Raw genomic sequence first — 25835 nt, forward strand, 5'->3', positions numbered from 1 at the left:
CCATTGTGTAGAAGAGAATACCAGAATACAGTTTGATTTTTTAGGAGCTTTTATTATTTTAGTAATCTTAACATAACTTAAGAGAGGGGAAATGACATCTGGAGATCTAGGTATGTGGCCCATTGCAATTGAGCACATTTTTTTGAGTCTGTTTCTCTAAGGGGAGTCTCAAAACACCAGCTCAAAATATGACACATATGACACAAAATATGAACATGCATGAGCTTTGAAAAGTGCTCTGTAGTCTTAATGATGATCTAGAAGAGCTCTGTCCAATAGAACTTTCTGTGATGATGAAAATATTCTACATCTGATCTGCTCAATAGGGTAACCACTGATCATGCACGGCTCTCAAGCACTTGAAATGTTGCTGGTGTGATTGGGGAGCTGCATTTTGAATGTTAATTAATTTAAATGTAATCTTAAAAAGTTATACGTGGGTAGTGGCTGCCGTACGGAACAGTACAGCACTAGAATAATGCTGTGTCCTCCTGCTACACACACTCATGGTCTCTCCTACTCTCCCTTTATTGCACCTGTGACATCTTGCAATTTATATTTGGTTGTGTCATTATTTAATGTATTCCTCTGGACTCTAAGCTCCAAAAGAACAAATGTTTTGTCTACTTTGCCATAACTGTGTCTCCAGTGCTTGGCATGGGACCTGGTACAGAGTAGGTACATCATAAATATTTTGTGAATGAATGAATGAATGAATGACCATGATTAATAAAAGGACATAGCTGCTCAGTCTGGTGCTGATAATGGTGGTAGTGATAAAAAGGGTTAAACCACAGGTCATTAAATGAAAACAGCTAAGTTAGTGCTTACAGGAACCATACACTCCCTGTGTGTAAACATGCCGGTGTGTGTGTACAGGTGTGTGTGTGCAAAAGCATAATAATGTGTTTGCAAAGATTTGTATTTTTGTAGTTGTGTGTAGACATGTATGCTCATGTGTTTGTGTGTCAGGATAATAAGGTGACTAAGACTAAGACACATGCAAATCACCCAGGAAGGCAGTTTCTAAGTCATTACTTTTTATTTTGAAAGATTCGTGAAACTCTTCACACCATGGTGAGAGTTTGTATGATTAATAAGAAGCAGCTTTTTCATGAAATGCTTGGAGGTGAACGAGTTCTCAGCCTGTGAGATCCGACCATCCCATTAACTTTGAAGTTTCTCTTGATTAATAGAAGAAAAAAAGGGAGAATGAAGAAAAGGAGGAACATGCTAAAAACCTTATGACAGTCATCCAAATGCGGGAAAAGAACAACCAATTCACCAACTCCACTTTTTCTATTTTACAGCTTTCTACATCTCACTCTTGATTTTGGCCTTCCTGGCTGAAACAGCCTGGCAGTCGCCGGAGCCCCTGAGAAGAGCCCCGATTCTCCAAAAGACAGAGGAGGATAAGCCCTGCAGGATGCGCTGACCACTTCCCAGAGAACTGACAGTCCATGCTCCCAAAAGTTTGAACCAACAGCCTAGTGTGAAAAGAAACTGCACTGAAAGGTAAAGGAGGAAATGGTGACGAACTGGGCTTATGTGAGAATGTCTGTATTTTCATAACACAGCCCCAGAATCTTTCTCTCAGTGACAGCCTCAGGCAAACCACGTTCTGGTTGGTGGGTTCTGCAGGGACCTCTCCCACCACTGAGCCTCTAGTCCCAAAACCATCCTTGACAACATCGTGTGTCTGTTACTTCCCTTTGCCCACCTCCAGGCCACCTGGGGAAGCCCACAGGCAGCCAGTACCCTGAAATGAAATGAACACAAAGTCTGACTCGGTGAGTATTAGTTTCAAACAGAATACTAGAGAGAAAAGTTGAAGCTGCAATGTGTGTTTAAGGCAGAGCCCAGCAGATCCATGTCCACCCACATGCCAGTAAGACAATGGGCAAAGCTACAAATGGCAAGAGAAAAATGGGACTATTAATGAGTGTGGAAAAGGCCTTAATAGTTAAGTTACAGCTAAGAATGTCATGTCTTGGGTTAGAATTTTCATTTTTAGCACCGTTAAAGTATTCACTTAAATCTATGTTAGCACCTTGTCCCCAGGCAGAACAACAAACCATCCAAACATTTTAAACATTGGGGGAAACAGGAAGGGGAGGGTTGAAGAGAGAGAATCCGGTACTGCGGAAGCAGTGGATTTAGATCACAAGATCCTTGTCGATATCCTCTGCAAAGCAAGAAAAGAGCAGGGTTAAAAATAAGGCTGTGTCGATGATGACGCACTTCCCAAGGAGTTGGTGGACTCCCACCCATCCCCAGGGACGGGGGTCTAGGTGGCCGTCCAAGGTCACCCAGGAAGTCAGTGACGGAGGAACATTGCTCTCCCTGTCTCTGGCCTTTCCCTGTCTCTTACACACGCTGCCAAGTTACACTTCCTGTTTCCTCTCTGTGTGCCTGCCAGTTCCCAAAATAGTGTTTAGCACAGGGTGAGTGCTAACGCTGGAGGAAGGAAAAGAGAGAGAGACAGTCGGATGGACAGAGAAGGATCAGGAAGATGCCCAACAAACCGGAGTCAAATAGGCAGACAGAGCAGAGACAGGCAGAGAGGACAGACAACAGACAGACCAAGAGAGCAGAGAGTGTGAGGATGACAACCCAGAACCCTGGGAGCAGTGCTTCTGCCCATGCCCCTTGCTCCTTTGTTCAGACACTCACTCTGCTTGATGCCGAAGCAGCCGGCCCACTCATCCAGGGCGATATACTTGTCATTGTCCAGGTCACAGGTCTCGAAAAAGCGGGTGGTGCAGTGCTCCATGGGGATGAGGGGAGCGCGCAGTGGGGCCAGCTCAGTGTGGGAGAGGTACCTGCAGGGAAGAAGGCAGGAGAGGGCCTGAGGCATGGAAAAGCTCCACACCCAGCCTAGGGAGGCAACCGGGGAGTTAGCCTGCCCCAGAGCGTGGAGGAAAGGATATTTAAAGCAGGACAAAAAGCCAGAATCCCAGGTCTACCCTTAGCTCTGCCACTGACTGCTCTGAGACTCAGAGAACAGCAGTGCCCCATTCGGAACCTCAGTTTCTCCTTCCAGCAAAGAGGAGGAGTTAGCCGTAATTACTAACAGCCCTTCCAGCACTACGGTTTCATGGGCTCAAAAACAAAGGTCTTTTTGGTGTGTTTGATTGTTTCCCAATTGGCTGAGAACTGGGGGCACAGAAACTTAAAATCAGAATTCAGCACTTCTGCTATGGGTAGATCAAAATCTGGCATGACACAACCCTGTATATTGTCTATGGACACACATTTATGTAACTATAAATGCCTAGTAAAAGGTCTAAAAAGACACACTGATCTGGTGACAGTGCTGCCGTCTGGGAAGGAATGTGGAAAGGGACTGGGATTGGCAGTGAGGGTTAATGGGAGCTCTAACCATCTTCATAGAGCTTTACTTGTGTATCCCGTAATGTCTGAGAGGGAGGTCCTTTGGATGTCTCTCCCACTGTCCTCCCTCCCTATTCTCCCTGCTGGCCTTAGGCTCCAGAGCATGTTTATAATTTTTTTCTTAGTTCCCCAGAGCTCCCAACTACTTCTCCCTAAAACACTCTCCCTGCCAATGATCTCCAGGGAACAATGTGACTCCAATTGTCTTCTTAACCTCTAGACCTCCCAGCCCCACCCAGCTCACCAAAGAAATCACACAATGTTTGAACTGATAGGAACCTTCTCCTCCCCTTCATTGTACTGGTGGAAAACCGAGGCCCAGGGAGGGGCAGGGATGCAGGCAAGGTCACCTACAGCCCTGGGATGGGAGGAGGAAGAAGTGGGTCCCCTTGCCCAGGCTGGAGCCGTTCCCCAGATGTGCAGTCCTTGCACCCCATCTGGAAGCCTCCCTCCAGGCCCTCTGTTGCAGTGGGATCCAGTTGCTTTGCCTGAGCTCCAGATGTTCCCCCTTGACTTTTCCCCTCCCTGCCACAATGAGTGACTCAGTTGGATCCCAGCCATGGCAAGAGCCTGGGAGAGAAGTGGCCGGGAGATTCCCAGAGCTCAGGAGACCCCAGCCCTCAGGATCACTGGCAGGGTTGGCGGACTCCAGGCGCATGGGCTGGATAAAGAGCAAGGGGTGAAAATCCTAGAGAGGAGGTTCCTGGGTATGTGAGTAGGGCACCCTTCCTTTCTCCTGCGTGTGATGCTCTGCTTCCACAACCCAAGGACAAAGTGAAAACAACTCTGGGAAGGTGCAGGTGTGGCTTGCTCTATCTGAGGCTGAGCAGGGGCTCTCACTTCATCACCACAAGAAAAGTTCAGAAGGTAGTGACAGGGTTATGAACAGAGTATGAGTCCATAAGGGCAAGGACCATGCCAGCTCTGATTGCTGTTCAGTCCCCTGCCTAGAATAGTGCAGGGCACAAAATGCACACTCAGTAAGCATTTGCTAACTGACCAGCTGCCTGCTTTTTCTGCAGTGCAGTTGCACAGTGCCTCATAACTCATTTGGACAAGGGACAAGAGTCCTCAAACTGGGGGCTTGCAAAATAGAAGGGATTTTTTGGATAACTTCCAGGGTCAGTTGCGCCCTGTTGGGGCTGGGCCTTAGGACAGGGCTTAGACAGTACCAGGTGGCTGCACTGCCCCTGGATGTTCTGCTGAAGGACAGGGAGCATATGGCTGACCCCACCTTGTCCCCTGCCACCCCTTGGACCCTGGTACTCCTTCCTAACTCACACTCCTTCATCATCCAGATATCCACGCCTAGTACTTGCAGGATTATGGAGCTATTTTAAGCTCCTACTGACTTGCACCTCGGCATGAGAGTGTCTTATTGGCTTCTTTCTCCCAAGTCCACATCTTTTCTCCAGATGCCTCATCCTTCTGCTCCAATCCCCAGGCAAACTGTGGATGCTGGGGCTGGGAGCAGCATAGGCTGCTGAGAGGCTTTCTAGCCCTAGCTAGTGCACCTGCCAGCCTTCAGCCATGGCTCTGTCCACTCTAGGGTCTGGGGTCTTACCCATCAATGGGGTGCTGGTCCAGCTGGCCGAACTGCCAGTGCACAGGAAAGATGTACATGTTGTAGTTCTTCTCAAAGTCCCGGGCCAGCAGCTCCACGGGATGGTCTCCTGCCTCCAGGCGCTTCTCATTCTCATGGATCTTCTTCACCTGAGGGAGTAGAGACCGTGTGTGACAAGAGGTCTACGGAGATTGTCTGGACCAGTCGGGCCCTCCCACCCCTGCCAGAAGGCCAGAGCAGGCAGAGACTAGCTAGACCAAAGCTCACAATGAGGGGAAGGAGGGGTCATAGATGAGTACCAGCATCTCATTCACAAAACCAGAAGCCTGGGATGATCTCAAAGAATTCGCTGTATAGCTACCCACATCAAAATCACCTGGAGAAGTCCGGGCACACTGGCTCACGCCTGTAATCCCAGCACTTTGGGAGGCTGAGGCAGGCAGATCACCTGAGGTCAGGAGTTTTGAGAGCAGCCTGGCCAACATAGTGAAACTCTGTCTCTACTAAAAATACAAAAATTAGCCGGGCATGGTAGCATGCCTGTAGTCTCAGCCACTTGAGAGGCTGAGGCAGGAGAATCGCTTGAACCCGGGAGGTGGAGGTTACAGTGAGCCGAGATCGCACCACTGCACTCCAGCCTCGTAACAGAGTGAGACTTCGCCTCAAAAAAATAAAATAAACATAAATCACCTAGGGAGTACTTAGAATGCAGCTTCTTAGGCCTTGCTTTTTAGAGACACTCTTTCAGTGGCCTGAGGTGGGACCAAGGAATCTGCATTTTATCAGCATCCTGTGGTACATAATATGCTCTTTAAAGTTTAAGATCCACAGCCTCCAAAGGAAAAAGGAACAGGGCTGTTTGTGTCTCTTTTGTTTAATGCTAAGTTAAGCAAAGGGAGCAGGTCTCTGGGAGGAGAAGTATGTGTCCTGGTGTTCAGGGGTGAATGCACGCTTCAGAGCAGGATGCCACCCAGCAGTTGGGGGCCCAGTTCTAGGAATGGGACTGGATCTTCGCCAGCACAGGGCCAGCAGGGCCAGAGAGACCACTTACCCGCAGCTTCTGCTTCTCAGTCAGAAGGTTGTTGTCTTCATCCCTCTCATACAGGGTGACCAGGACGTTCTTGAGCCAGTCTCGCATGCGCAGGGGGAATTCGGTCAGCTCAGAGTCCAGGCAAGGGGGGATGTCTAGGTTCCAAACATAGGGGTGGTCAGCGCAGACCCTGATTCTCCCAGCCGAGAGCCAACCAGCTGCCTGGGCCTGCTCCCCACCCCAGGGGCCCCACACACACCACCTGCATTGGTGGCCTTGGCACCGTGGCTCAACCTTTCTGGGCCACAGTTTCTTCACAGGACAAAGAGCAGAGGAGATTATGTATGGGAAGAATGCTCTAAAAATGCATTGTGCAAAGGCATGGCTGCTGCTTTCTCAGCCTGATCTCCTCAGATCAGGGAAACGGATGGCTCCTGATGGCTCCTGCACCTTACTGGGTGCTGGGCTTTGGGTGTGATTCTAGCTGAGACGGCTTATGTTGTTCATGTCAACCATTGGCAGGTGTTTGAAGCTGGGAGGCTGAGGGATCACATATCCACAGGCCCAGCTTGGCAGGGAGTAGGGAGTAGAGGAATCAGGAATGTGTAACCACCAGAATCTTCTTAGAAATGATTCCAACCTGGTCTTTGGAACTTAGAATCACAAATGCAGACCCGAAGATTTCATCCAAGTCCACACTTTTCTTTTTCTTTTCTTTTCTTTTCTTTTTTTTTGAGACAGCGTCTCACTCTGTTGCCCAGGCTGGAGTGAAGTGGCACAATCACAGCTCACTGCAGCCTCGGCCTCCTGGGCTCAACCAATCCTCCCTCCTCAGTCTCCTGAGTAGCTGGGACTACACGCATGTGCCACCATACTCAGCTAATTTTTTTTTTTTGAGACAGAGTCTGACTCTGTTGCCCAGGTTGGAGTGCAGCGGCGTGATCTCAGCTCACTGTAAGCTCCGCCTCCCGGGTTCACGCCATTCTCCTGTCTCAGCCTCCCGAGTAGCTGGGACTACTGGTGTCCGCCATCATGCCCAGCTAATTTTTTTGTATTTTTAGTAGAGACGGGGTTTCACCATGTTAGCCAGGATGGTCTCGATCTCCTGACCTCGTGATCTGCCCGCCTCGGCCTCCCAAAGTGCTGGGATTACAGGTGTGAGCCACTGCGCCTGACCCAAGTTCACACTTTGTACTGGACTTGTTAGAGGTCAGCATGGAGAGAAGGGACTTGCTCAAGGCCACATTGTCAGAGCCCCATCCAGCAGCCAGGGTAGTGTGGTCACCTGGGGGCTTAGGGTCTGCTCTTCCCTCATCACTGGACCATGGAAAGTCCCCTCTGTGAGGCCACCTTCATTATTAGCTGGGGTCTGGGAGAGAACATTTGGTGATAAAAACCTTAGGAGTTGGAGTGAGTGGGCAACATGCCTCAGGGAAAGCAAAGTCACTTCGTAAAGGCTCCTTAAGACAGGCACTCTAGTCTCACTGCCCAGGGACTTCCTACCCACGCTTCTTCCCCCAACCCTGCTTCTCTACTCTGTACCTTCTCAATTTCATAGCCCGGGCCCCACGGGGAGAACTTTGCTTCCCCTACGTACTTTTCTGCACCCTGTGCACCTGAGGGAGGTGAGTGGCTGTCCTCATTGCCATCGGGCCAGAATATACAAGACCCACAGTGTGGATGTTGCCTTGGAGTGGGAGCAGGTGTGGTCTTGGAGGTCTCCCATGACAGGGAGGATGCTGAACAAGGAACTTGGCCCCACTGAGTCTGTAGCTGGGGTCACTAACCAAAGATTAGACCGTACCCTGGCATCCTTCCCCAGGCAACGGGCTCCCAGGTTTCTGGAAGAGGGTGCTTATCCTCTCTCTTCAGAGGGCAGATAGGAATGTAATGGAGTAAAAGGTGATGATATGACAGTACCGAGTAACAGAGCCCAAAGCAAACTGACAGGCATAACCCTTATTTTACAGCATTCAAATTTAGATATTTTCAAAATATTTTGTAGGCCCAGGTCAAACATCATTTTTGCTTTACAGTGTTGAAGCAAGAAAGATGCAAGTTAGCCTTAGAGAAGAACTTCTTCCTCGTTAGAGAAATGAAATGTGGTTGTCTCAGATGCTAGTGAGAGACTCCAGAAACCCTCCCTGATGCTGACCTTCCATAGTCGCTCAGTCCTTCCCCAGAAAGTACCCTGACCTCAGAGTTGGGAGGAGCCGACTCATAGATGATTACCTCATTTTATAAATGGGGATGCTGAGACTCAGAAAGGGAAAGAGATTTGCCCAAGATCGCCCAGCATGGGGGTGGCAGAGCCAGCATCAGTGCCAGCTCAGAGCTCTCTCCCCAAGACGGGAGTCTGGAATGGCCCAAGGACACTCACATTTGCAAGGCCCGATGTAGTCCAGGTGGAGCTTGTGGCCCTTCTTGGTGCCCTCCAGGGTGCACTTTGTGGCAAAGAAGTGGCAGGAAGAGTCGAAGGTCTTGTTGTCATTGCTGCACACCTGTTGGCAAAGCACAGAGCACCCCCTCCTTCATTCCCAAAGCCCTTAGCTGATACCACTATCCTTGCCCATTTCAGAGATGGGGACAGCGAGGGTTAAGTAAGGAATGTCATTAGCCCGAGGTCATACAGTGAGTTGTGGTAGGGCTGGGACACAAATCCACTCTTTGGGTTCCCAGGTCAATGTTCAGCCCAGGCTGAGAGCCATCGATGGTCTTTGAACAGAGGCATGACTGAGTCAGGTCTAAGACACAGGGGAAAAAAAATCCTGGAAGATATTTGAAGAAAGTTAAAGACGGGAATGGGAGAGAAACAAGAGTGTTCAAAGAAGAGTTAACATAGCAGGTCTGGAACTGTTATCCTTAGAAAGGCCTGCTTGTAAGGTCAGCCTGTGGCTGGTGTCTGGGAACTGAGCTGGGAAACAGTTCCCTGCACTGCTGTAAATATTTCCCTAACTGATAAGAGTGGCTCACTATGCCTGGACTGTTTGTACAAACAATCTGGTTCATGCTGAACATCTGCTTTCCTTCTGGAAGAGTGAAATTCTGGTGCATGCTAGGCAAAGGGTACCTATGTGACCAGCCTCCAGTTAAAACTTTGGGTGCTCTCTAATGAGCTTCCCTGGACAGAAACATCACTCACATGTGGCTGCATCTTTGTAGCTGGGGTAAGAATGCACTCTGATGACCCCTCATGGGAGTAAGTCAGTCTTCACTCAGATTCCTCCTGACTCTGCCTGTGTCTTTTTCCCTTATGACCCAGCTGTATATCCTGAATATGTCGTTGTACTAAACCTTAGCTGTGAGTACAACTGTATGCTGAGCCATTGGAGTCCGAGTCAATCTCTGAACATAGGAGTGGCCAAGCAGAGATGTTGAGGGCTGGACGAGGGCAGTGGCCGTAAGTAGCTGTGTTAGGAGGAGGGGAGCCTGTGTTGAACATCCTGACTGTACTTACTTAGTATAGCTTATATTTCACTGCAGAGGGAGAACTGATGGGCACTGGTGACTGGGCATTGGGAGTGGGGAGGGTGAGGAGGAAAATGTTAACAATGATATTAAAATGTGGAACCCAGAGGCTATGTAGTCTCTGGAGAAACTGAAGATGGAGAAGCCAGATGGAAGCTGTAGGAACAATGCTGGCCCCAGATTTGCTGCCATGAGATAGACTGCCACCAGCATGATGGTGGGCAGGAGTAGGCACTCAAAAAATATTTACTTGGACGGAGGGATGGATGGATGGATGGATGGATGGATGGATGGATGGATGGAGGGATGGGTCCTACTGGAGAGAAGGGACATATTTGAGAAATAATTTAAAAATAAGTAGCATTTATTGGATACTCGTTATGTACCAAGCATTTTCTGACACATCACAACAGTTCTATGAATTAAGGACTATTTTTATTCTCTCTTTGGACGTGAGAAAACTGAGACCTGAAAAGGTCCGGCAACTTTGCTGAAATCTCACAGCTAACAAGTGATGGAGATGAGGTTTGAAGTCAACCTTCGGTTTGGCCCCAGAACCCATATATTTGGACCTGATTCTTTGCTGATGCTCTTATACTCTTAGCTCTAAGAGTCTGGCGTAGGACTTGGAATCTGTTGGTGCTATTAAAGTCTTGCTGGTTGCTGGAAAGATCCAGTGCCAGGCAGAGCACTCTGACTCATCCCCTCTTTCCTGCTGGGACTAGGTGTAGTAAGGGGACTTCTGAGACTGGCGCTGCCCCCATAGAACCACCAAGCCAACACTTTCCTGAGCAGACATCCTGTATTCCGAAGTGCCCAATCCCTACCCCCGCCCCTGTCTCTCAGCCCTCACCTTCTCAAACTCGCCAATGGGGGCCGGGCAGCTGGTGGGGTCCTGGCACACACACATGGGGGTATTGTTTTCATCCAGCTCGCACACCTTGCCGTGTTTGCAGTGGTGGTTCTGGCAGGGGTCTGTAGGGCAGAAAAACAAGGGAATCAGCATCACCTGGACTAGCACATCTACCCCCATCCTACCTGGACAGATCTCAGGGCTGACAGTCCTTGGCAGTGGCCCCCACTCTGGACGTTGGGCAGCCCTGAGTCCTGCCTGCTCTTACACTGAGCCTTGCAGTCAGCATTTAGGGGAGCAGTTGGTTCAGCTGGGGATTAGAGGTTTAGCTCGAGATAGAGGTCAGGCACTTTTGAGGGGCTGGAGGCTCAGTCTGGGACCCAAAAACACTAGATGCCATATGGCCTTCCCGAAGATTGAAGCAACCATTGTGTTCCTGGGTCTCCACTGAACAATCGCAGTGAGGCATTTCTGGATTCCAGAATAGGCTTTCTAGAATGGCTTAGAAAGTCAGCTGTTGACACTGAGCCAGGGAGCGGTGAGGCCCAACAAAACAGACTTAAGCAGCTATAAACGAAAAGCGAGAAAAGCCCCAAGGTCCATGCTAGACAATAGAGCCTGGTAAACACCGGATGAGGTGGGCGTGGAGGCGGGAAGGAACATGACTCAGTAGACGTCCCTCTGTTCCAACAGAAACCGTGTGCCCAGCTAGATCGAATATCATTAACTATCCCCTCAGGATGAGAGCTTAATAATGTGGCCTTTACCTAGCGATGCTTTATTTTGGGTGTTTTAATAATCCTTTAGTGGATGCCTACTCAGCTTGTCTGTAAACCTTCTGACAGCCCTGGGAGGAGGTTCTGCTGTCTTCATCAGCCCTATATAAGAGATGAGAAACTGAGGCCCCGAGATGCTAAGCAAGCTGCTGTGGAGAAACCTAGGTTCAAAGCTTGGTTGGACTGCTTCCAAAGTCCATGCTCTTAACCCCTTGGGTACAAATGCCTTGCACCTAGGGCTGCAGCCAGAGCCCCTAGGTCATTTCTCTCCCAGGGCACTAACACATGGATAGCATGGTATGGTTTATGTCAGGTTGCATTTCCTCAGGACCTCATTTCCTTGGGTTGTGGGAAATAGAATGAGCTTATGAGTGTGCAAGTTCCTGATCTCTTCTCTCAGATCTATTCCTCTGTGGGGCACGGGCTGAGACAGAAGCAATGGGGGATTTTGGCAACCAGATGTGATCAGCAACCTCCGCGGGACTGGGAAACTCAGCTTTGGACTCAGGGCAAAGAGCTATGAGGGGAGAAGGCCATATTCAGCTGGAGAACTCTCCTTCCTACCACACACATGCATGGCCTGGAAACCGATCTTGCCGGGATCCCAGGGGACTGAGTGTCACAGTTTCCCAGTCATTAAGTCAAAGCCGTGTTTCCTCCATAGCCCACTGAGGACCCCACCCTGCATTTCTGCTGGAAGGAGCCTCATGTAGGCTGTCCTCATGCCCCAGACCCAGGCAGCCAAGGGCAGCTTGGATGTGCCAAGTCACAGGGAAGGGACGTACTTTCAGCCACCACCTCCTCTTCGGTTTCCTCTGCACCGTCATCAAATTCTCCTACTTCCACCTGGACAGGATTAGCTCCCACAGATACCTGGAATTGAGAGAGAAGAATGGGTAAAATGGTCCCCACTCCCATCCCAGACCCATAAGGGTAGCTGAAGGGTTCCAGGTCACAGAAAGCACAAATGCAGGGTTGGGAATCCAGATTTAATCTATAGGCCTGTTGTGTTTCGCAGTATGCCTGGGATTCTGTTGAGCTGCCTTAGAGGCCACCAGGGGTGTTGGGGAAAGAAAGCGTGAAAGGAAAATATATCTTGGACCCCAAAATCACTAAGCTAAGGGGAAAAGTCAAGTTGGGAACTGCATAGGACAAACCCGCCTCCTATTCTATGCAGTCATCCCTCTGAGGCTCACCTGAGACAAATGCTTATCTGATTGCTTCCTCTCCCCTATTGTTTATGTAAAAATGCAAATTCACTGAGCCAGATTAAATTGTGTATTCAGGGGAAGGCTGATCAAAGACTCAAAAGAATGCAACCATTTGTCTCTTTTCTTCTTCTAACCTGGAAGCCCTTACTTCTCAAGTTGTCTTGCCTTAGCGAACTGAACTAATGTACAACTTAGACATATTGATTGATGTCTCATGTCTCCCTAAAATGTATAGAAGCAAACCGTACTCCCGACCACCTTGGGCACATGTCTCAGAACTTCCTGGGGCTGTGTCATGGGCTCATCCTTAACCTTGGCAAAATAAACTTTCTAAATTGACTGAGACTTCTGTTCACAAGAGGGTATCAAGCCTCCACCCCTGCCAGTCACACCCAAGCATCTCCCCTTTCCTCTGTGTGTGTGTGTATGTGTAGTTTTTATTTTTTTATATATTTTTTGAGACTGAGTCTTGCACTGTCGCCCAGGCTACAGTACAGTGGCGAGATCTTGGCTTACTGCAACCTCCGCCTCGTGGGTTCAAGAGATTCTCCTACCTCAGCCTTCTGAGTAGCTGGGATTACAGGCGCACGCCACCACACCCAGCTACTTTTTTGTATTTTTAGTAGAGATGGGGTTTCACCATGTTGGCCAGGCTGGTCTCGAACTCCTGACCTTGTGATTCGCCTGCCTCGGCCTCCCAAAGTGCTGAGATTATAGGCGTGAGCCACCGCACCCGGCCTCCTGTTTTATGTTTGGGGAAACTGTGGGTAAACATGGAAGAACAGTTGTTCTACAGCTTAAAAAACAAAAAGTTTAAGGTCCTGGCCCCCAAACGTAGGGTTCCGTTGAAGGTTTGGGAAGCATTCAGGAGTGTTTCAGGATGTGGGGGATACTTAGGGTTTGCATCTATGCTATGTGTGTACACAGAGATGAATGCCCCACTCTAGCATTGAGACCCACAGCACCCGCCCTAATTTCTCAGGGCACAGATACAGGTAGAGAGGGGCTAAGGGGCTGTAGTCACTGCCCACATACCTGGGTCACCTCTGCCACAGTTTCTTCCACCACCTCTGTCTCATCAGGCAGGGCTTCTTGCTGCTGTTGGAAAGAGAAAGTAGGGTTCAGGGGGTCAGGAATAAGGCCAGCTGCACCTCCAAAGTGCCTGTGGCCTGAGATACAGGCTAGGGGAGCTTGGAGAGCAGCTCACTGGAGATCCCCAAAGTTGTGTCTCACAGACTGCCATGGGTGAGGGACAGGATAAAGAAGGAGCCAGTCATGTGAGCACCGTGGAACACTCAAGCAGCTCTCATTTTATGTATTTTACATCCAAGGTGTCTACCTAAGATTTAGCTTGGAAAAGTATTTCTGCTGCTTTGATTCTTATAAAGTCTGAAAATCACTGATCCAGACCAATTCCCTCACTTTACAGATAGGAAAATTGACATCCAGAGGGGATGACACTGTGAATTTTAACAGATGTCATCATCTTCCTCACAGTCTGATATTATTATTATTATTATTAGGCAATGTTTCTTGCCATTTCAACTTGGAGTAGGAGAAAGCAAGAAAACACACAACTTTGAGGCCCCTAGGTGGCTGGGGCTGCTTCAAAACTTAAAGCCAACTTTGAGAAACTTTTGCCTCCATCTACCAGCCTGATCAAGATTGCCAGGGTCTGCCATCACTCCCACTTCTTAGTGAAGAGAGGATGAGGGGATCACAGGTTGAAAGAAATTGCACTTTTTGCCTGTCCTGTTTCTTCCTCCTCTCCTGGTGAAGGCTTCCAGATGGGCTGTGGATAACTACTCCTGTCCTCTGCATGCAATGCTTGGAGAAGTTGTCAGTCAGTCAAGGGGCCCCACCCTCCCCTGGCCAAGAAGTTGCCTCAGGACCCAAGCTCAGCCTGATTGGCTCTCATTTTTTGAATTTTTAAAAATCTTCTTGGCACATTCTCTCAAGATGTGAAAATTGCTGGAGTTGATTCATTCAGATAGCAACATCTCAGAGACTGTCCATGAGTTCTTAACTCCCAAAGCCTAGATTTGCCCTTTTTCAGTCCTCCCCAAGGCCTTTAATATTATAATCTACCTCTGTATCTTCCCCTCCTCCACCAATTTAGTTAGATTGAACTGTTGCTTACAATCAAACAACCCTCACTGTTTCAGAAGCCAACACGTTCCTCTCTCTATAGCTTGAATCTCTTCTAACACCACCCCTACCAGCAATCCCCCACATCCCGTCTCCTGCCTGCTTGAATTCCTCATATGACAAAGAGGTCATTTCCTTCTAAAGCAATCCTAGTTCACTGCTGGGAGGCTCTGACTACTAAGAAGTTTATCTAACATTACATGGAACTCTCTCTTCTCTGAAACATCACCCAATGGTCCTCATCCCAGTTTTTCTCCTGAACTTACTAACTTAAGAAAAACAAATCTTAAAAAAAAAAGACAACTAACTTGAAATGGGGAAGTCCCTGTTCCCTTTCAGCATCCAGGGCTGGCAGGCTCAGAACCCCTGGAGCTAGTGGTAGGAATGAAAATAAGGAGATATGATATTTAGGTACTTACAGGGGCTGCCAAGGCCCTCCCAGCCAGGCAAAGGAGAAAGAAGATCCAGGCCCTCATGGTGCTGGGAACCCTGTGGGGAGGAGAGATTGAGAGTTCAGTGAGGGTGAGACTTCCTTATGGAGATTTCTGAATTCCTGATATGTGCAAGATAATGTTAGATGGTACAAGTTAAATGATAGTGAAAAACATGAGAGGAAGTTGGTTCCATTTAATATTCTTTCAATTCTGCTTATATGAGAAGAAACTCTCAGTTTGGTGCTAAGATATCTTGAACACCTCCTTTATACTCATCTATCTCCTTTTTTAACAGAGAGAACAGGCCTCCAGCTCAGAGCTTCCACAGGAAATTATATCCAGCTGGAACTGAATAAAGTTGTTGTTTTTGTTTTTTTTTATGTGTTTGTTTTTACAGTTTCCTTCTATTTATGACAAAGATACACAGAGTTTTCCATTTATGGTAATGATATAAAATCTGCTTTCATAATACATTTATTAAAGTTTTTAAAAAGTGATTCAACTAAGGTGATGGGCTAGTTAGCTAAGTTTGGGCAATGCCAAACCAGACTATCTTCAAGGTCCCTTCAATCCCTGATATTCTAAAATTATTTTTTTCCCTAAACCCAATCTCTCCTCCTCCTCCTCTGTCGCCTCCTCCCCCTCCTTCCTACTCCCTCTGCAATGGGAGAAGTTAATAGGCAGCAAGTTCTTGCCAGTTTGAGATAATGAGATCCACATTCTAAAACAAAGAACAATAGCTTTGGAATGTAACCCATGGAAACTTGAGGGTGGCCACATTTTTCTCCATTCTACCCAGAAGGGACAGCAGTTCTTTAGTCCTGTAAGGAAACCATCCAGATGCTTCCATGTGTTGCAGAGGGGATGTGTTCAGATCTTGAAAATACCCCCGTTCTGGTAACTGTTAAGGTCTCACCTCTAAATGGCAAGCTCTAGACTCTAATACTCTCATGGCTATAAGAGATGTTGGAGCAGCATCTCCTCTGAGGATTCAAAACCAAAATACCATTCCTAACAGAGGCTCTGTGGTGGAGACACTTCATTTCTTGAGCTAACTAAATGGCTTTTCATTTTCAAGTGAGTTTAGAAAGTTCTTTCTTTTACTGATCTAAATCTGCCTCCCTCAAACCTTCTGATCTGTCTACCCTGCCTCCCCTGCAGCCACAAAGAACAAACCTGCTCTCTCTACCCACAAATAGTCTTCCAGTCAGGAGCAGCAATGGCCATGTCGTCCCTCTTTTTTCTCCCAAAACCTCCCTGTCAGGCTCATCATCCCTTAATTCTTCCAAGACTTTTCAACTGACCAAATGGTGGTGGGAGGTAACCTGGCATCGTGGAGAAGAACACTCAACTTGAAATTAAATGCCAGGGGTTCTTGTTCTACCACAATAGTATCTTGATGTACTGGTTAAGTCTTTTGGTCTCTCTAGACCTTGGTTCCCACATCTATCAACTGAAAGGGGTAGAATACGTGAACTTTGAAGTGGCAGCCTCGGTCCTTAAAAGGCTCTTAAAACACCCCAAGAACATTCTGATCTTGACACATATCATCTCCTCTGGGATCATTTGGCTGCACTTGTACTATAGCATTTGGGAAGCAGAAACAGGCAGAGGAAGAGCCGACTTCATAATGGTCCTTTCTTGGACTTAAAGAGACACAAAACCTCACCCCCTATTGCATGGAGTGAATGAAATAAAACTAACAGAAATTTAAAGGATCTGGGGGTTTGGTATTGCTTCACAATGACCCCAACTTTCAGAGGAGTCTAGTCTTCCCTTTGGAGGCAGTTTGTGGAATGTTCCTCCCCTCACACAGTTGTTCACTTGTTCCCCAGGCTTAAGTGGAAAAATATCCCTTCTTGCTTCCCCTTTTGGAAGACAGGAGATAAATAACTCCTGCATGTGGCTTGGGACAAATGGAACAGAAAAGAAAACATCAAGGAAGGACTTTCTGAGATAGTTTGAAGTCAATGGATCAAAGTGAAATGGCAGCTAAAACAAAACAAAAAAAAGGCACCCTGTCTGAGCTACAATGACAGGGAAGTCATGTTATTGAAGAAATAGCCCAGCTAGGACTGGAAATGTAGTAAGCTTCAGATTAGAAAGACAGGAAGACAGACATTTCCCTGAGTCTGTGTCCTGCATATGAGCAGTGTAACCATGCTTCCCTGTGACCAGGGGAAGGTTTCACTGGGCAGTTCTTCCGTCTATCCTGCCTCCCCATCTTCCTGAATTCCTTTTCCAGCTGCACATTCACCCTCCCTTGCCACCCTCATCCCTGCTGTTGCAGCCAGAAAAGAAAAATAACTCTAAGTCTTACAGTGCTGCTTCATAGTTTCTAAAGCACTGTCACATAACACTATCTCCTAGAGCCTTCTGACAATGCTGGGAAGGAGGCAGTCAGTCATGGAAGGGTTCTTAGTCCCACTGTCCTAATGGGGAGTCTGAGGTTGAGAGGGAGGAAGCACTTGTCCAAAGTCATGCAACATTCAGGCCCTCTCCAAATAGGCAAGCGTTCTCGCTCATGGAGTTGGGGTGAGCCTAACAGGAATTATGCTCAGACAGGTGGGAGTGGGGGAGCAATACAGAGAGACTGTTAAGAACAGAATGCAAAATCTTGGAATACTCCCTCAAAGTTTTGAAAGAAAACTGTAAAAACAAACACAAAATTTGGGTCCTGCCCAGTACACAGTGCTACACCACCAGTCCCAGAGCGCTTTTCCCCCAGATGATGAGATGGGAGGGAAGGGAAGCGGCTGAACTATTCCAGATGCACAGCCATACTCCCTGCTTCCCACGGGATACCTCTCTGAGGCTCTCTAAACCACCACTGACCAAAGAGGCCTGCGTCCATCCTGCAAAGCTAATGGAGTATAACAGTCACCCCAGCAAGGTCAGAACACAGTGTCAAACCGCAGTATTCAGAACTTACCAGCTGTGATCCTTTGCCAATCAAACCTAGGTGTAGTGTGCCTGGTGAAAATTTAAATTTCCTTCATATAAATGACCAATATTAAATGAAAACACCCTCCTTTGTATTTCTTTAGTCTGTGATGATGCATACGTTTATCATTTTCAGGGTGTTTTCACAATCCAGCATCCGACTAGGGACTGAAGCCACATCTTTCTGCCCAACAGTACAGATGAGAAGACCAAGGCCTAGAGGAAAGGAGAAACCTGCCAACAGCCGGTAGCAGTGAGTGAGTGGCAGGACTAGGGGGAGGACCCATGCAACCCTACCCCACTGCTGGCATGTCTCTACCTCTGCACACTATTTCCCTTGGCAGTTACCCACTCCCAGGTGGTCACCTGAATGGGGCTCAGTTGGGTCTTGAACTGGCCTGAGTTCCTGGGAAGGAAAATGCCCAGGGCCAGGGGAGGAAGAGGAGGCATATTTCCCTTGGCTTGGTGGCCATCAAATGCAGACAGTCTTAGCCCCCTCCCAGCCGCCACTCACTGCCTCCTGTTCCGTACATTGAGTCCCTTCCTTTTGCCTTTATTTGCTCTGGAGACTGCTGAAAATCCATCCTTGGCTGCCAGCAGGACCTGAAGCTGAGGTCACTTCTCTCTCTGGAAAGACTCTGAGGATGGAAAAGTACAGCCAGCCCCCAGGTTTGTCCCTCAAAACATAAAGGGCCTCCTTGGATGCTAAAAAGCCACCGAACGTTAGAATGGGGGGATACCTCAGAATCAGAGAATCATGCACTGTGGGTCTCAGAATGATAGACTCTTAGAATGTGAAGCAAAGAAACTGAGTTGCCATCTTTAAATTTCATTTGAGTGGAAAGAACTTATGGAGTAATGCAACCCAACAGGACTTCCCAAGATGATGAACACATTCTATATCTACATGGTCCACTATTATAGCTACTGGTTACAAGTGGTTATTGAATGCTTGAAATGTTGCCAGTGCAAATGAAGAACTGAGTTTTAAATTGTATTTCATTTTAACCAATTTTTTTATTTTAAAATTTTATACAAAAGGACTGAGGCCAGTCCTAAAAATCTTACTTAACCCAGACCTTGTTGAAATACTGCAATAGAGAATAGTGGAAAACATCTTTTTTGTTTTTTGTTTTTTTTTTGAGACAGGGTGTCCCTCTGTCACCCAGACTGGAGTGCAGGTGGTGCAGTTTCAGCTCATTGCAAGCTCTGCCTCCCAGGCTCAAGCGATTCTCCCACTTCAACCTCCCGAGTAGCTGAGACCAGAGGCACATGTGACTATACCCAGCTAATTTTTCTATTTTTTTGATAGAGATGGGGTTTCACTATGCTGCCCAGGCTGATCTCAAACTCCTGACCTCAAGCGAACTGCCCGCCTCAGCCTCCCAAAGAGGTGGGATTACAGGCATGAGCCACCATGCCCATCTATTTTAATCAACTTAAATATAAAGTGGCTAGTGGCTACCATGGTAGACAGAGTGGTAATAAACTATGAGGCAGCACAGCATAAAGGTAAGCTCATGGGTTCTAGAATCAGAATATATAGGTTCAAATCCTGGCTCTGCTACTTAGCAATTGTATGACCTTTAGAAATCAACTCTACCTCTTGGGGCCTCAATTTGTTCCCCAATGTGTAAAATGGAAACAACAACATACCAATCTTGAAAGGCTCATGGGTGATTTGCACAAGAGAATCCAAATAAAGAGGTAAGCAATGTAGTCGTTGGGAAGAACATCTTAAAGTCCGAGGATCCCAGAATCTCCATCCCCCGAAAGAATTCAGTGCAAAATTCCAGTGCTTTATAAGCCCAGGGAGAAAGGATTATTTGGGTGGAACAAAGGACATATTGCCCCTGTTGGTCTACGTAAGTCCAGCCTCCAGAGGATACAGTGACGAAGACCAGGCTCAGGGCTGGCCTCTTACTCGGGCAGCTGATACCAGCCAAGCATCTCACTCTCACTATTTGGCTTGGAAACAAGGGCTTCAAAAACACATGTTGCTGGTAAACAAGCCCAAAGTGAGGAAAACAAGTCTAGAGGCTAATAAAGGAAGCCAGGAGCCAGGCCCTCCAGGGAGTTGGGACTCAGAAGGAGCTTGGGCTCTGCTGACGTGGGGACGGAGCCAGGCAGGCCAGAGAGGTGGCCACATGCAGCTACAATGGCGCTCCAGCTCACAGCCCCGGGAACAGACATAGCAGCTCAGAGGTGGCCTCATGATGTGGAAGTCAGGAGAGCTGAGAGCAAGTCAGCATGTCTCCCAGCTCACTGTGCGAACTTAGGGGAGTCTCCTCTGCCCTCCAGAACTAACACCCCCAGTTTGTCTGTTTAAGGTCAGTGCTCAAAATTATGTAAGTTAAGCCAGAAAATCCTTTATTTCAATGAAATCTTCTTCAGAGTCCGATATTTCAAACAGTTGAAATCTTTTAGCATGTGTTGAAACATATGAATGACTATTATCTATTTAATCAATAAGTGTGAAATTAAAAAACAAGAGCAGGCTGGGTGCGGTGGCTCACGCCTGTAATCCCAGCACTTTGGGAGGCCGAGGCGGGTGGATCACCTGAGGTCAGGAGTTCGAGACTAGCCTGGCCAACATGATGAAACCCCATCTCCACTAAAAATACAAAAAAACTTAGCTGGGCGTGGTGGCGGGCACCTGTAATCCCAGCTATTCGGGAGGCTGAAGCAGGAGAATCACTTGAACCCGGGAGGCGGAAGTTCCAGTGAGCCAAGATTGTGCCATTGGCCACTGTACTCCGGCCTCGGCAACAAGAGTGAAACTCCCTCTCAAAAAAATCTACAAAAAAGAAAAGCAGCTAAAAATGGAGTGGAACTGAGGACTGGGAGTCCTACATACAGGGACATTCCCTAAGACACCTTGGAACATCTGTAGTTTCTCCTAGGAACACAGTGTGGAACACTTGGGCAAGGTGGTCCCTTAGGTTCTTTTCAGCTCTGATTTTCTGGAACAACTTAGGCAAAAGCTTTTTAGAGCATTACCTCTCTCCACTTGCCCCTTGACTCCCTGCTTCCACTTCTATTTCCTGTTGGAAGAGAAGAAGCTAAAGGAAACTTTTAACGTGTGGTAGCTAAAATTTAGGACTGGAGAGCTTCTGGGGCAGCTCAGAGATGCTCCAGAGTTTGGGGCCAGAATCAGCCTGATATTCCATAAAGACATCTGAGATGCCACGTTTCACTGTGGCTAGCAGAGGCTGGGGTGGATCTTCGGGCTTCCTCCTTGGCTCCCTCTAGGGGACCGCTGTTGCATCATGGTGACCACAAATGAAAGGGGGAGAAATAACGTCAAAGTGTCCAGGCTGTTGCATCTGGAAAGGCCTCCGAGATCCCAAAGATAGCAAATATGTGGCACATGTGGCAAACACGTGGCCTCCACCTACCTCTCCTGCACATGTGGCAGACATTACTAATCAATCGCCTGACCTCTTCCCCTAAAGCCTAGAGAGGCATCAGAATCCTGAACACAGTTCTTCTGACAGCCACTACCGATGGATTAGTGATGTTGTCAGGCCACATGAAACCTCTATGTGACGTCTCTTATTGTAGAGATAGAGAAATTGAGGCTTAGAGAAGGAAAATACCTCACTGGAGGTCACATGGCAAGCTGGTGTCTGAGCCAAACTTCCAGATTGTCAAAAACATCCAGATGTTTACTTTGCTTTGCTTTTTTAATCTGATAGGTCTGAAATCCTAATGCCATGACTAACACAAGATGACCCAGGGGGATCCCCAAATGAGAGAAGTTAATACCAAGTTTCTGAAAGAAATCAGCTCTGAAAACAATTGTTGTCTATGTTCATGTTTTCCTTGCAGACAACAACCTCTTAGCTTGATGGGTGAGAGCAGAGATGATTTCCTGTCTAAGCTGCCAGCTGAGGAGAGGCTGTTTTTCTAAATAATTCTGTCAAGTCACTACTTGCTGGCCCTGGCCTTGCAGAGTCCAGCTGTCCCTGGGTTCAGGATTGGGGTTGGAAGGGAGGGAGGGAAGGAGAGAGGGAAGCATCAGGTTCTGTGCTGTAGAAACAAGGTCCTCAGGGTTGCTGAAAGCTCAAGGCCGGTTTTCTCTTCTTTCCTTTGAGACTGACATTTGGGAGGGAGCCAGCTAGAAGCAAGGGGTCAGCCGCCTACAGGCACATTGCACAGGGCCTTTGGGCCTAATGACAAAGCCATGTGGGCTGGAATAGGCACTGCAGGCCAGCCAAGGGGAGAGACAAAGTGCTGCTCACCACTTAGTATCTATGGAACTTGTGTGCATGACTATGTTTCCAAACTGAACAAATGGGGATTGGGGGAAGGCAAGGTGAACATCTAAATGGTCCAAACACCTGGAAGTCTGGCTCAGACTCCAGCTTGCTATGTGACCTCCAGTGAATTATTTTCTCTTCCTGGGCCTCAGTTTTTCTCTCTCCTGAGACACAGTGATATATGTAGGTGATACATGTAGGTTACACTTCTGTCTCATTGTCATGATCCATATTATGTTTGACTGTGCACATCCATCCATCCATGTGTGACTACAAGTTGCGGTGTGTGTTTGTACACCTGATGGCATGTCTGTGTAAGTTACATAGAGCCTGACTGAGCATCTGTCTGTTTCAGCCTGTAATAGGCGAGGATCAGAATTTTCACATTCATTAAGATATTCAAGATAGGAACTTGTTTATAAATCAGTCATCCAGGAAGAAGTGTGTGAGTGAATGACTTTCTGTGTCTGCTCCTGTAATGAGGCACTTATTTTTAGCTGAGCCAGTGGGTGCCTGTTGATGAAATCAATGTTTATGCTCTTTAGCCCTATGGGTTTGTACCTGTCCCTGTTTATCTCTGCATATTTATCTACCTACCTAAATGACTTTGAAAGCCAAATATTCTACTGTTTACCTCACATCCTCAGCCCTTTCCTTTCCTTCACCATTCTTTCTTATTTATAGCTTGTTTTTAGCAAGGAAAGCTGTTCTCATGAATAGCAAACCCCAGTCACACTATTGGTTGACAAACCTCTACAGATGGATAGGGAATACAGCATGATGGTTATGTAACCCAAGATCCCCTAGCCCATCCTTTCTTGTTTTCTTTTCAATTAGGGGTGCAGTAAGGGGGTGTTAGAAATGCAGGCCAACTATTCCTTCAAATAAATGCTGTATCTGGGATTTAGGTTTACAGGACTTCAGAGTTAGAAGGGTGCCTGGGAGATCATCTAGCTTAGAACCTCTATTTAACAGATTGGGACACTGCAGCCTCAAGAGAGGAAGTGTCTTGCCCGATGTCAGGCACTGTGAGTCAGAACACACTTTTTTTTTTTGCACCCTTGGCCAATGCTTTTCCTACATAGAGAGCACAACAGTCTTGGGAAATACACAAGAAGGTCCCCAAATCAAAATGAAGGTAAACAATATTATGATTTTAAACTTTTTCCTGTCAGCACTTCTAGTAAAGGGAAGTTCTACATGAATCCCAAGATAATGGAGCTGCCAGGAAAAAAAAAAAGAAAATAAAAAAAGCTGAGAATGATTTCACCAGGTCTTTGGATGCCATTAATCCATCAGTTCTGAAACCCTTTGCATTATGAGGGAACGCCACAATTTGTGCTTCCCTGAGCATTATCCCGTTTCTTCCACACACTATCTACCCTCTAGAGGTGGCTGCTGTTACTGTTCTTTAACTGTAGAGGGAATGGGGCCCAGAAAGAAGGATTAGTTCAAGGCCAAATGGTACCTTCAGGGCACAGCCAGAGCTAAAACCCAAGTCTTCAAACACCCTTGCAAGGAGATTATCACGGCCCAAGGCTTCCCCGGAATCCTGAGAGATCACAAGGGCAGGGCCTAAAATTTGCTGCAGTCCTTGAATTTGGGGGTGGGGTACGTTCAGACTGATGTTCTTGGAGGGTTCTGAGTGTCCCCTCCCAGCCAGCAGGCAGAGACCCTGAAAAAACGGTTACCGTGGCAACTCGCATTCCTCGGAGAGTGAGTCAGGCGAGAAGAGCCTTCTGGTGGGTGGGACTTGGAGAAAGTTTCAAAAGTTGATTCCTTCTCCAGGCAACCCCCTTCTTCCCCTCCCTCCCCCTCTTTGCTCTAGGCTTTGTCGATGTGGCAGCTGATAGCTGCCAGTTAACTCTCTCTTTCCTCAACCACTCCCTTTTCAAAAGGCTTCACCCTCCAGCAAATACACATGTTTGTTACCAGTCCTCACTCCATCCCCATGTCATGCCCTCTAATCCATTTGAGAATATCTTAAAGCTGAAAGTTGTGAGCACCCATATTCATTCTCTCTCTCTCTCTCTCTCACACACACACACACACACAGTGCATACAATTTTTAGGGACTTACAGATGGCTTGAGGCCCATTCAAAGACCACTCCATAGACCCTGGTTAAGAAATCTTCCTTTGAATATTTTAGAGGACACAAAGCACCTCAAAGAGCCTTCAGTTTCGAAGCTAAATCCAGGGGACACACTTACCTAAGGTCACACATAAAATGCATGCCTGAAGCTTGTGTCCTACTTCTGCTTTGCTTCTCACTAAACCACCAGCACGTGGGGCATACAGAAATTTAACTCTAAAGCATTACTAGTGAAAATATTTTCTCTAATGAAAAAAATGCTGTCCTTTCCTGAGGAAAATGCATGCCTCTCTGTTCCCTTTTGGGCAGACTGGGATTCCTGGAACACATAACTCAACCCAGTGCCCCCTTGCCCTTGGAGTCCTTGGAGTCCCTTTCCCTAAGGAAGTCCACATGACAGCCAGTTCATGGAGCCAGTGGCAGTGAAGAAAGGTAGTGGGTTTGTCTGACGAAGCCCTGACACCCTGACAGGCTGGACACCAGTCTTGGGTGGAGTACGGAAGGGGACCCTGGAAATCTCTCCCTCTTCCCTTCCCCCTTTCCCCCTTCTGAGAACATCTCCCCCAGCACACTCCACCTCCCATTACACCCACGTCTTGCTTGAGGATATCTGATATCTGGGTTCTTCAGATCTAGATAAACTAAGGGCTACTGCCTGTGTTTACCATCCCAGGGAACTCAGGACAGGAGCAACACCTAGCAGAATTGGCAGAATGGCACTGGAGTTTGTGTATGTGGGGGGACGGAAGGTGGTGTTTGGGAGTGAGGAGAATCAGAGGAAAACAGAAGGCTTCCCAGAGGTGGGGATTAATAGTGAAGCCTCCCCCTTTGCCTTTCGGAGATCAAATGATTGTTCGTGCAAAGTCCCTTTTGGAAAACAGAGCCCCTGACCAACATCCAAGTCTAGGAGGTTTCTTCTCCTGGAATAAGGAACAGGAGGACAGACGCTGGTTGCTGGCCAGGTCCCTGTGGCAGCTGTGATGGGATCAGATTCCCAGGAAAGGAGGAAGCTGCCACATTTGCAAAGGGAGCAAAGAGGACAGGCAGGCAGCCTCCGAAACCAGAGAGACAGACACAGGGAGAAACAGAGAGTGAGAAATACTCCCCCGAAGACATAGTGAGATTATTTTCTGTAAACCTATAAGGGAAGACAAAGTTACACAGTGAGTCCACCTCCTGAAAAGCAACAGGCAGACAGGACCGAGGACCATGCTCTTAAGGGGAGCCGTGATGGAGCGGTGATGGAGGAGAGGTGCATCCTCAGCAGAGCTTCCCTCCCTTGCACACGAGCTGACGGCGTGAACTAGGGTGTCGGGGTTGGTGCAACTATAGAAGGGAAAGGCTGGGCGGGGGTCACACATACCTCAGTGGCAGGCAGGCGGGCGGCAGGCAGAGCGCGCTCTCTGGGCAGTCTGAAGGTCTGCAGGAATGTGGAGGGGTTTAGAGACAGGCAACAGGAAACCACTCAGAGCTCTGGGCTGGGTCTATCTCCCCTCCACCCCGCGGTCCCTCCTCCTCCTGTCTCCTCCTTCCCCCGACCTCCTCCTTCTCCCACAGCCAAAGCTGTTTCTGTCTTTCATTTCTTTCCTCCTCTTTTTGCGGTGGGCTGTCCTGACCAAACGCCCCAACCCTGCCTGCCTCATCTGTTCTGGGGCTGCT

General features: G+C 47.8%; 1 protein-coding gene across 1 annotated transcript; it reads right to left on the minus strand.

Moving 5' to 3' along the window:
- Nucleotides 1–44: 44 nt before the first annotated feature.
- On the minus strand, nucleotides 45–25835 carry SPARC (secreted protein acidic and cysteine rich). The gene is made up of 10 exons (XM_033180667.1): nucleotides 25540–25835; nucleotides 14863–14932; nucleotides 13331–13393; nucleotides 11870–11957; nucleotides 10309–10430; nucleotides 8368–8488; nucleotides 6009–6142; nucleotides 4958–5106; nucleotides 2674–2822; nucleotides 45–2185 (listed from the first exon to the last, which is right to left on the minus strand). Exons 2-10 carry the CDS (start codon nucleotides 14917–14919, stop codon nucleotides 2157–2159), a joined length of 912 nt encoding a protein of 303 aa, XP_033036558.1. The 5' UTR covers nucleotides 14920–14932; nucleotides 25540–25835; the 3' UTR covers nucleotides 45–2156.

The sequence above is a fragment of the Trachypithecus francoisi genome, unplaced genomic scaffold (assembly GCF_009764315.1).
Source record: "Trachypithecus francoisi isolate TF-2019V2 unplaced genomic scaffold, Tfra_2.0 Lachesis_group2, whole genome shotgun sequence".
In the NCBI taxonomy this organism is placed as follows: domain Eukaryota; kingdom Metazoa; phylum Chordata; class Mammalia; order Primates; family Cercopithecidae; genus Trachypithecus; species Trachypithecus francoisi.